This window comes from Bradysia coprophila, unplaced genomic scaffold (assembly GCF_014529535.1).
Source record: "Bradysia coprophila strain Holo2 unplaced genomic scaffold, BU_Bcop_v1 contig_232, whole genome shotgun sequence".
Classification (NCBI taxonomy): Eukaryota; Metazoa; Arthropoda; class Insecta; order Diptera; family Sciaridae; genus Bradysia; species Bradysia coprophila.
Window position 1 is genome coordinate 16,741,638 of NW_023503493.1, and position 11,985 is coordinate 16,753,622.

At 34.8% G+C, this 11,985-nt stretch overlaps 1 protein-coding gene across 1 annotated transcript; it reads right to left on the reverse strand.

Annotated features, from left to right (window-relative positions):
* Positions 1 to 4,645: 4,645 nt before the first annotated feature.
* On the reverse strand, positions 4,646 to 11,485 carry LOC119077026 (toll-like receptor 7). Its single transcript, XM_037184140.1, has 3 exons — positions 10,298 to 11,485; positions 5,144 to 5,710; positions 4,646 to 5,069 (listed from the first exon to the last, which is right to left on the reverse strand). The coding sequence occupies exons 1-3, from the start codon at positions 11,180 to 11,182 to the stop codon at positions 4,815 to 4,817; spliced, it is 1,707 nt and encodes a 568-aa protein (XP_037040035.1). The 5' UTR covers positions 11,183 to 11,485; the 3' UTR covers positions 4,646 to 4,814.
* Positions 11,486 to 11,985: the final 500 nt, after the last annotated feature.

Consider the following 11,985-nt stretch of genomic DNA (forward strand, 5'->3'; position numbering starts at 1 on the left):
CACCCTACTTTGACCGTAAGCCTATGCGCCGGTTAAAGTAGTTAAAGTAAAATTATTATGTAATGTGTACATCTTAGAAATTGCACATAGCGCAATTACGAAGCCCCGTACGACGTTCCTTTCAAATAAAACCAAAATTAAAAATAGCCCTAAAATTTTAATTTATTGAGTATAAATACACATAGGGCCTAGTATCGGCCTCAGTCCGAGGATCCAAATTTAATTTATTTTTCAACTACATTCTATTCGGCCTTTGATTACCTTCCAAATGAAACGAAAAATACGAAAAACGGATGAAATTTGCTCGAGTTATATGTAAAATACACATAGGGCCCTAGTAACGGCCTTAGTCCAAGGACCCAAATTTAATTTTTTTTTCAACAACATTCTATTCGGCCTTTGATTACCTTCCAAATGACACAAAAATTAAGAAAAACGAATGAAATTTACTCGAGTTCAATGTAAAATACACATAGGGCCCTAGTGGTGGCCTTAGTCCAAGGACCCAAATTTAATTTTTTTTTCAACAACTTTCTATTCGGCGTTCGATTACCTTCCAAATGAAACAAAAATTACGAAAAACGGATTAAATTTACTTGAGTTCTATGTAAAATACACATAGGGCCCTAGCAGCTTTTCACTTCTAAGGCCCTAACTCACGGTCCACTCACCCGATTTTTTCCTGGATTGGTATTGACAATACCTATAATTTGCCGTGTCATTTACATTTCCATCGTTTATTTTGCCATAAATATCACCAAAAGACCTTAAATCACTTAGGTGGCCCTAACTCACGAAGGGCCGACCCGAATATGCCCATCTTCGAACTTAGCCTCACTATTTTGACTATCTTTCAGGGAAAAAAAAATTTTTGAAATCGAATTTGATTTACTTAAGATATCGACGTGACAGAAAGACGGACAGACGGCCCAAATTTTTATTGTGGATACGTCATCTATGAACATAGGCAAACACTTTGCCCTTACCGTCTGCTTCGAATTCCATCAATTACACACGGCATCGTAATCCTATAAGCCCCTTCGTACTTCGTACGGGGCTAATAACCTCGACGAGCAGGGCCTTTTATAACATACAAGCTCGAAGGAAAAATCCACCCCAGTCCCACATCGTTCCACCCCACTTTTTATAAATCCACCCCATTGTACACCACTTTTTACAAATCCTCCACACAAAAATTGTAATGAGAGTGCTGTATAGCATCTATCATAAAATTTGCTCAAGGACCATATTTTGTGAAAAAAATTCTCGCTGCGCGGCATAAATTCTACAATTTCTGTGCTTTTGAGAGCTGTTATGATGTGTTCATCGATAGATAATCTGATTCTGAACCGGAAAATAATCGCAATTAACTTAGTAAATTCTTAACATCTATTTTTTATTGATGCAGAATGGTTTTCTGATAAAGAATTATACTACGGCGTGCCTCAAAAATATTTTTCAAATAATAATGAAATGAAATCAACGATAGTTATTTACGTATCTGTTGTGGACGGTTTATATTAGGCAATTTCGCGAGTGAAAGTGCCAAAGATAAACCGTCCACAACAGATGCGTACACAACTTTTTATGCTGAGGGCCTAAATTACGAGAAAAATTCCGTAATTTATTGCCAAGGTATGAAAGGGGGTTGACCTTGTCGTGTATTAGCCCCAATTATTACAGAAAATGTTGTTTCTGATTCATAGTTCCCGAATACAGATCTGTGTGTTTGGAAAAATATGGTCTAAGATCTTCACTAATCTCCACAGAATTTTTTTTGTTTTTTTTGAAAAATTCGATTTTACATACATTTTTTATAGTTGGGAACGGTTGTGACCTCTTGCATTTATTGACTGCAAATGAATGGCGAACGGTTCTGTTCATTTTATAAAGTCAATTTAATGAGGTTTTCCACCTTCTACGAAGTAGGACGAAAGCTACATTTTCAAGGCCAATGATGGGATCGGACCGTTTTGGGCTAACATGTAATTTTGACCTTACATTTTCATCGCTGTTTCCTGTTTCACGACCAAAAATAAGTTGAAAGCACTGAAAAATATGGGGTGTATTATACATAAAACGAAAGAGGCTAAGTCGAGCTACACTTCCATGGATAAGCGCTGTTATAAGCCAGCAGGAATGTCCAAACGTTTACCATATTTTGAGTCATAAGTCTAGAACGGGCTGCGGCGCTTACCGATGATTATCCTTTTAATGAAGGTTCCTACAACATTTCAACTTTTAGAAACATTTCTATCTCGAGCTATCACAAAGAAACTGTTTTCGCGATCCCTTGACATATTACTACTTTTCACGTCTTCACTCTGAAAATGGGAAACTAAGACAAAAAGTAAAAAATACCTATTTCTTAGAATTGAAAGACGATTCAAACGAGCCCGGATCGCCGAACCATTGTACCCGATTTTCACCGAAATTGGTTGAAGTTTTGGCTATAGGTTTTTTCCAAGGTGAAATGAAATGTCAAACCGTCATCCATAGAGCCATAACCAAAACACTATTAACAATGTAATTGTCAAAATAACAAAGAAAAATAAGTTGTGGTCTATGGGTGACATCGGTTCATGTTCTGTTCATTTTGTTCAGCTTAACCGTTGCTTGGAAGAAACCTGTATCATTCTTAATAGTAGATTATTCACCTTTGTCCTCATGTTTGTTTAGACACTTGGGGAGTTATTGCATGAGCCGAAGGCGACCCGCGTATCTGCATCTGCATGACCTCCCCAAAGTATACAGCCTTGGAAATAATAGCACTTTTTCACTGCTATTGTTTCACCTAGGTAGATAAATGTCAATTTTTTATATCAATTTAGTATGACCACGCATATGACGGAAAAATTTCGCCTTCGGCGCCTAAAAGCACAATTTTCATGTTTTTCAAAATCTAAATATTTCACGTAGCAACCAGGTTAAAAATCGAAGCGTCTAAAACGGGCCCCTTTGCTAAAAAAAATAGGGCCCCTAAAATAATTTCCACCCCAGTCAAAAATGCTTATAAAAGGCTCTGACGACGAGTCAAAATTCGAGGATGACACTTATCACCCCTGGGAAGCTGATTTCACAACTTCACTCACCCAACTAAACTCGAGCCAAAGTTATTTTTCTCGTGCAGTCATATGCTGGAGCTTTCGAATGACAGCGATCTTCAGATTTTATATGAAAAAATGTAATTTTGGCAACGTTTGCGTCGAGGTAATTTCACCCTACTTCGAAGAAGAATGAACCGAAAATCTTCTAAAAATTGAATTTCGTGTCATTTAGTGCAATTGTGGAATTATAGCGTTCGGATCTACAGGGAAATACGTTTACAGAAATCATTTGAGATTTATTAAGAATATCTTGGAAAGTCGAATACAAAAAAAAACACTTTTTGGTCATATCTCCCCGAGACGTTATGCCAATGACCTCATATTGGTGTCAAACTACGCGTATTGTCAATAGCTTTCAGCAAAAAAAAAGTTTAGTGAAATCGGTTCAGGTTTCGTGAAATAAACTAGAATTTTCAAAAATATGTTAAAAACAAGCATACATTTTTATGGTGGTATCTCCGCGAGATCTTTGGCCTCTGACCTAATATGTAGCTCCTGGTCAACAGCTTTCAAGGAAAAAAAATATTGAAATCGGTTTTCATTTGGTGAAAATATTTCGAAAAGTTACAAATTAGCTGGAATTACACATGAAATCGCTATTTCCTCCGCTCCATACAAATTTTGACATTAGACCATACCTTTAGAGTATACTTTCATTGCTGTGAATCTGCAGGGAGTTGGATCTTCTTCTAAAAATGCAAAACAATTTAAGCTTGGAAGAGTCTCTACTGAGCCACTGAACCAAATACTTTTGTTTGGATTTGTTTTGTTCTGTATGAAAGGTCTATTGTTCCATTGTTTTTGGCATTTCAACTGTTCACAACTCACTGGATGGCTCAGTGTAACACACTGCGACGTTTAAACGTAGTGAAAAAACCATTATGAAAAATTACAGTCACCTTTTTGTTACATTCGAGTCCAGCTGGTACCTTTTTTAGTGGTCAGTGGTTATTGCAGAACTTCTAATTGATCTTGTTGAATTATTTTGTTTATTGCATGTGTTTACGAGGTTACATCCGTGCGGCAAATGTTTTGTACCAACCTGTATCGATTACACCTCCAATAAGTTCTCCAGCACTCACTGCTTAGCCTAGGTGCACTGACTCTAAGACACCGAAAGATCCGATTAAAAGTTAAATCAGGGCTTCGAGCTGATTAATAATATCGAAAAAGTATCGAAATTGCAGTCAAATTTTATTGAAACTCCATTCAGCCGCACTGTGGATATGACGTCATACTTTTTTTTGATTTGACGTCAATGCTCTGACAGAGCATTGGTGACGTATGTGGGTAAATCCACGTATTTTGTGACAGACATTTTTCTCTTTCACTCTCACAACATCCCCATTGTATTGTAGCGATAGCGCTCTACAATATGCATAGTCACATTTGGTAACATGACTTACGGTATGTTTTGGATATGGATTTTGAAAATACTTCCAAATTCTTCTTGTTTAGAGATCGAAATGAAAAAAAAAAAAATTGTTCATGCAGTGTCTATATTAAAGCTAAAACCACATATTGTCGGTTGGTTTATCTAAGTTTTTAATTAGTTCGTTATGACAAATCTGTGAAATCTGATTGCATTCCATAATTAAATGTAAATTGACTAGACGCAAATGCGAAACATTCAAACATTGTGATCCGTTTAATTAATTCGATGTATAGCTACTCCGAGCGCTACATTTTAAATACAAAATTCGCAATTTAACGAAAAATCAATTTTGATTCTGAAAACCTTTCCGAATTGGCTGTGGTCGGTGTTGTAGTAATTAAGACTTGTTGAGACATCCTGTAGCGTTCGCTTCGCTTTTCCGACTTTTTAAGTACAATCTTGCCTAAGTGCACGCTGCCGAAGACCACGATTACGGCTATGGCAGTCCATATCAGACAGGCCTTATATCCAAATTCATTTGCGAGCATTCGTTTCAGTAATTTATTTTGCTGGTGATAAGCTGGTGTCTAAATAGTTATCGTAAAATTTAGGTTCATTGAACTAAAAATTAAAATTGAAAGACAATTGCCTAGGTATTTACCTCATTAAGAATTTTCTCAACTTTTTGCATACTTGACTGTTGCAACATAACAATGCTACGATTGTTTCCACTTTCATCCACACAATCAATTCCTGGTACAGTTAACACTTGTTCTTCCATTTCAATTGAAAAATCGTTTCCAAAACGTATACCATTCGAACAACGCATCATTTCCACCACCAACCATGTACAATTCCATGGATTACCAATTACGTCCACCTCATCAACATCGACCAATTTTGACAAATTTAAATATTCGAATTGATTGTAGGCCATGATAAGCGTTTTTAATTCAGTTATTCCATCCAAAAAGCTATCGTTCGATAATTTATTGTATGATAAATCGATGGTTTCAATGGAAGTCATTTCGGAAAAAACATTCGTTTCAATTCCATCGATTGCATTGTGCGAAAGATTTATATGCTTTACAGTTGATAAATAATCCAACATACCGTCGAACAGATATGTTAATTTGTTTGATGATGCGTCGAATAGTTTTAGATTGACGAAAGAGTGGAAAGTGTACGGGTGGAGGGTATCCAATAAATTATTGCTCGCATTGAATATCTGTGAATTTGATTTGAAGAAAATTCAAGATTAAAGTCTTAATGCCGAGCGATAACGATGAATATTTTGTGTATTTTGTAACGTTGGCGTATATTACAGTTCGATTTTGCATTACTTTCTCTGCATCAAAAGTACAAAGTTACAAAAATTTAACATTCCATCTATAATTCAGAAATTGACTCGTAAGAGCTTTAACCGTTTTTCGACATGTTTGTTTCAGAGTGTTACAGAATAATTGGGTTAAATTTGTACTTGACTTGAAACATCCGGAAAAAGATAGGGTATTTATGACGGAGTATTGTGAGCTTAATCTAAATATTAAAGACGGCAAGCATATGACCATTATTATTTTCTGGTCTTTTACTTCCATCGATCAAAGTATTTTCAATCTGTTGATTTCAAATCTTGTACTTCAATTTTTTGTAACATGCATTTTATTATATAAAGGACCATGTTACCCAGAGTTTGTCATTATTTTCGTCGTCATTATCGATAACAGATGAATAGCCGTATGTGACAGGTTAATTTGCCAATTATTTTGGTGTAGTTAGCAAATATAAGCAAAATTATTAAGACATTGTGTCTACATAATTCCTGTATGTATAAACATGCTGTATTATGGTCTTCATTAAAGTTTTAGTAAAGGTAATGGTCTTCATTAAAGTCTATTATTTTACTCCAAAACTCTATGTTCTAAATTCGAGCCATAACATACTTCAACCCAAACTCTCTACAAAAGATCTCTTCGTTTGGTGAAACTGATGACGGAAACGTGAGGAATGGTGGGGAAAAGTGTGCAAACTAATCGAAACCAACTTCACAATTTCACAAAGTAATGAATAAGTGAGTGCATCCAATTCTTTGAAATGAATGCAAATGAACTAAATACGGGGAATTCTCTTAGAAGCAAAGTTGGTTGTCATTAGTTTGCACTCAAAACCGAACTGTCGATTGTCACGCCAGCGGTCATTTTAGTGATCTATAAGGAAATGCTGTTTGGAAACTAATTTTAAAATGTAATAGATTTTGTCTGAACCAACTTCACTGCTGTGACATTTCAGAGTGAAGTTATTTCAATATTTCACCAGAAAATAGAGCGCAAATTAGGAAGCACTACCAACAGAGGTTTCCTATGAGTTAAAAACGACTGCGAAAAGAAACAATAAAATCGACTGTACAGGTTAGGCGATAATATTACAGTAAGTGGCCAAAAACTGCCAAAAATAATTCAAATTTTAATCTGTTGTAAAACAGAACATTTAGGCATTGTGTCTACTCAGTGCCAGAAAGCCCTTCGGGGAAAAGTTCAAAAAGCCCAACTTTTCGGGGGACAATTTCGTAGTAGGCCCATGGGACTCTGAGTTTTATAAGCTCTAGGAAATATTTTTTAGTTCGATTTCAATAAAAAAAAAAAATAATTTGGAGGACATTCGACATTGAAATACTGATTGATCCTTGAAAAAATGTTTAAGATAACCATTCAATTACCAATCTTTTTAATTATTTTGACGTCCATGCAAATGATTTCACATTATCGCCAATGTTTAATTCAAATGTTAATTCATTCCACGAACATTGACCGTAATGCCTGAAGATGTTGTTGTACAGATATGAAAGAATGATCGATTTTCTTATTTTTAGTTAATAGAATTTAGAACTTAACTTTTAGTTATTTGAAAACTTAAGTACTCAAGGTCGCAAAAAGCAAACTGAAACGACCTGATGGTCCAGGGCCAATTTGAAAATCGACTCTTTTATATTCATTTTTTTTTGGAAAAACTAAGTTGTTGAAAAAGAAAATAAACTAAATAAAAATCGGAAAAAGGATCTTATGATTAGTTTTCTGATACTGAGGTATTGGTATTGCCATAACATTTCTATTTTTGGGGTCGGACTTTTTGATTCCAAATCTTTTTATTTATTTTTTAATTGGAAAATATTTTTTGTCATCAACATCAACAACATAAAACAGTTTGTTTAAATATAAATATTTAAGTTTTTTGCCAGTTTCAACAGCTTTAGCTGTCGAATTCTTACATTACAGACCGGAATTCTTGGTTGCTTTATGTCTCTGTACATATTTCCCGGTTTGTAATGTAAGAAATCCACATTTGAGGCGGTTGAAACTGGCGATGTAAACCCCAAAAAACCTTACTAATATTTATACTGAATTAAAGGTAACAATAAAAAAGTAAAAGAAACAGATGTTTCAAAAATAGCAAATTATTCATTTGTGGCATTATTATGTTTTAAGTTCTTTCGCCTATCTTTTATTAAGTACAATGTGTTTCAATATTTTCATACTGCAACCTTGCACCAGGGCAATATACTCCCTTTTATGACCTGTTCAATGTTAGGTAATTGGTTGAGAATTCCAAAATTATTCGAAAACAGACTGTAAACTAATACCTTTAAATTGTGCCGTATCCTCAGTATCCTAGATACCAAAAAAATATTCAGACAAAATCCAGAAAAAAAGCTTCGAAAAAAATAATTTAAAAACGACCAAAAATATATACAAACTAGGAAAAGACACAGGTCATAGGAAATAATTTAGGAAATCACAACCAAAATAATAAAATGTAAAAATTTTAATTTTAGCAAATCACTCATTCAAATAAGAAAATTTGAAAATTTGATTCATAGCTAAAGTACAATCGCTAAACCGAACTGGTGTGCATACGTTATTTTGCACCAGCTGGTCACATACAATTCCAAATGGGACCAGCTGGTGCAAAATAACATATGCATACCAGTTCGGTTTAGCGATTGTATAGGAGAATTTGAAAATACTAGTTTTAGAGAATCAAAAACGCAGCCAAAATAAAAAATTAATTAGGCTAATTTCGGATGTGTGATTCACTGAAACTACAATTTTGGCTGTGTGATTTTCTGAAATTGCAATTTTCGATTTTCCCTACTTCGGCTATGTGATTTTCTTTTTTTTTAATTCTTTATTTTTCGGTGTGAATTCCTAAAACTAACATTTTTAAATTTTTTTTAACTTTGGCTATGATTTCCTTAATAACGAAACGTTTTTGTGGTGTGACTCAGCTAACGACCAAAACTTCCAATATAGTGATTTAGAACTACAATTTATTTATGTGTGATTTCCTAAAACTATAATTTTCAAATGTCGAAGAATGTGGAACAAATAAATACTGAATCTCTAAATTGTTGGACTAACTAACAAAGAATTTATGTTTTTGAGTGACTTTAGCCAATTTGAGATCAAGTCTTGGGATATGTATTTCAGTTAAGGGCTTAGCCAGAAAAAGCGTAGAACTCTGTTCAAAAACTTTTAAAGCTTTTAAAGTTTGGTTTGTTTTTTTGCGATATTTTTTGCCGGTAAATGAGATTAAAATTCCACTATTGCGTTGAAATTAACAGATTTCACGACTATTTATCACGTAATAGGTTTAAAACGAGACTTTTGAAATTTCGCAATGTTAGGTGCGGGCTAGTCGGGTTATCACCCGAACGGAAATCGTTTTTGAAACAAAACGTTTTAAGATTTTGTGCCACCGAGAATTGAAATGCGACGGATTTCAATATCGATAACTAGATTGAAATGTCCAAAATTACAACACCCGTTTTCATGGCTTATTACAACACGCAAACCAGTGTTGAAATGAAATTCGTATGAGTTATTACAGCATTCGTTTTAAAAAAATGCAAAGCAACGTGATCGATCAAATTCGAAGAGTGATTGTTTACAATGAAAATTCTCGGTTGGCACAAAGCATGATGTGTTACACGTATTGTAATGTTGATTTTTTCAGCACACGACCCAATTTTCCTTACTCGCTCCGCTCGTAAGGAAAACTTGGGTCTAGTGCTGAAAAAATCAACATTACAATACTTGTAACACAACATACTATTGAATACGGCAGCCGGGTATTCACCCGAGTGCAATCAATTTTTAAACGAAATTTTTCACACTTTTCAATCGAGTCGAGTCGGGTTACCCGAACGCAAATACTTTTTCAAACGAAATGTTTAAAATTTTTCAATGTTAGGTCCAGTCACCAGTCGGGCGATCACCCGCAAATATTATTTTAAATGGAATGTTTCAATTTTTTCGATGTTAGGCCCAGTCGCGTAATCACCCGAGTGCAAATAGTTTTTCAAACGAAATGTTACAAACTTATTTCTATATAATAATATTTCAAGATGTCGCTTCTAAAAATTCTGAAAAAGCCCATTCGGGACTTGGCCCGAGTCAGGCAAAAGGCCCTTCGGGATCGCCCCGAATTCCCATTGGGCCAGTCCGGCACTGTGTCTACTGGTGTGTATTTGATGACTTTATTCACAAAGTGCGCACGCTTATTAGGAAGAAGAGGTCTCGGAAGAGGTGTCTGATAAAAGGGCTCGCCTCATACATTTTCATAAAATTGTCCAAACATTTTTGCGTGCGTTGGGGGAGGAGCTCTTTTTAATATCTTTTCCGATCAAATTAATTGGACTTATCTCAAAGTTATTAGTTTTCTCTTCAGAAACTGTCTTATTTTTGACCCACCTGGCCACTATAGCCGTGAAGTAATTTATGTTGCTGTGATGAAAGAAAGACATATCTAATTCGCTCACCTCCAATTGACTTAATCCTCTGAAAGAATTTTCCGTAAATTCTGTTATCTTATTGCCACTGATATCCAACAAATGCAATTGGACATTATCCTTGAATGTGTGTTCGTAGATTGCCGTTAATGCATTATGACTTAAGTTTAAATACGCCAATTGTGGACAGTTGGATAGTATTAAAGTATCGAAATTGACAATTTTATTAAAATCCAAGCGAATCGATTTCAATTTCGCATTGTTCACGAAAGCAAAATTTTCGACAAAATCAATATCGTTGTGTTCAAGTGAAATATGGGTAAGCTCAGCAAGCTCATTGAATGTGAATCCTTCAATGCGACGGAGATGATTTTTCGCTAAATTTAAAATCCTCAATCGTGGTGTGTATTTGAAGATGTTCGCAGGAATATTTGTTAGATTGTTGATCGACAAATTTATTGTCTCCAAATTCGGATAACGTTGAAATGCGTTTTGGCTTATCGTTTGAATTTTATTGTGATGTATATCGAGTTTGTGTAGATAAATCAAATCGTGATTGCTCCACGAACTAATTTTTGTTACATGATTTCGGTGTAGCGACAAGACTTGTAATCCTTTGAGACCATCCAGTGCCGAACTCTCAATTACTTCCAGATCGGTATTGTAAATGCTTAACGTTGTGGTGTAATATCCAAATATAACTTTCGGCAGAGTTTTTAACGAGCAGTTGTTAATCATTATTGTATTCGATTCTATCGTTGATGTTTGCCGCATATTGTTTGTCGAGCAATTCTGTTCGGAAAAGTGTAATACGTTCTCTTGACCATGAACGATATAGAACGACAGACACCAAATTATGCCCACAAGATAAGTAAACGACATTTTTGTTATTGTTCTTTTATTTAATCTACTCATCACAACACTTAGTGGAAGTAAATTTGCATAATGTACACAAGAATATATTCACACTATACTCAACAAGTTGTTCCAACAATTTCTCAAATAATTAGCAGAATGTACACATTAATTGCAAATTATCAAAATGATTATGTTCGTTATCACTACGCGATGACCGCAATAATTATGTACAACTTGAACCTATGCACCTAATTGAAGGGCGTCTCGAAAAAACCGTCGTCGGCAAATTTACATTTACGTTCTATTTATCAACACCGTTTTAATCATCAGAACAGTGTGGCAGACTTAAGTAGACTGAAATACTTGAGTGTAGTTTCGATTTCGCTCGATGCGAAATCTTTTTTTTTTCTCTTCTTAATTTTATAGCACAATATACTTACTGTGGTTGTTGTTCTGTTGATTATGTTAGTATACTGATGTATTTGCGTTTAGCTGTTATACACGTCGCTTTATGGCATTTTGATTTATCTCTATTAAAATTTGCTGTTTATTAACTTGTTGAAAACACTTGTTTTTCTGTCACAATTAAATCCCATGCTGCACACCGGTGACGGCGCGTTGGATGCTTTTGGTAGGATGTTATTCTTTGTAGTTTCATATTTCCACATAGAGTAGCACTTACGATAAAGCTCATTTGCGTTAAATCAAGTGAACCGTTTAAAATGCTAGCAAATATGGGCTATGACGACCATCGACTACTGTTACATACACAATAGGCATTCAAGCGAGAAAATCAGTATCAACAGGATTTTAAAATTTGAGTACGAAGAAAATGTCAGATATTGCTAGCAATGAGAGTA

Bases quoted from the DNA above. Each gene is read 5' to 3' on its own strand.
- LOC119077026 (XM_037184140.1), bottom strand. From the start codon at position 11,182: ATGAGTAGATTAAATAAAAGAACAATAACAAAAATGTCGTTTACTTAT. The intron at 5,711-10,297 runs GTGAGCGAATTA...TCAAATTCACAG, and splicing joins GAGGATTAAGTCAATTGGAG to ATATTCAATGCGAGCAATAA. The intron at 5,070-5,143 runs GTAAATACCTAG...ATAACTATTTAG, and splicing joins TTGAGAAAATTCTTAATGAG to ACACCAGCTTATCACCAGCA.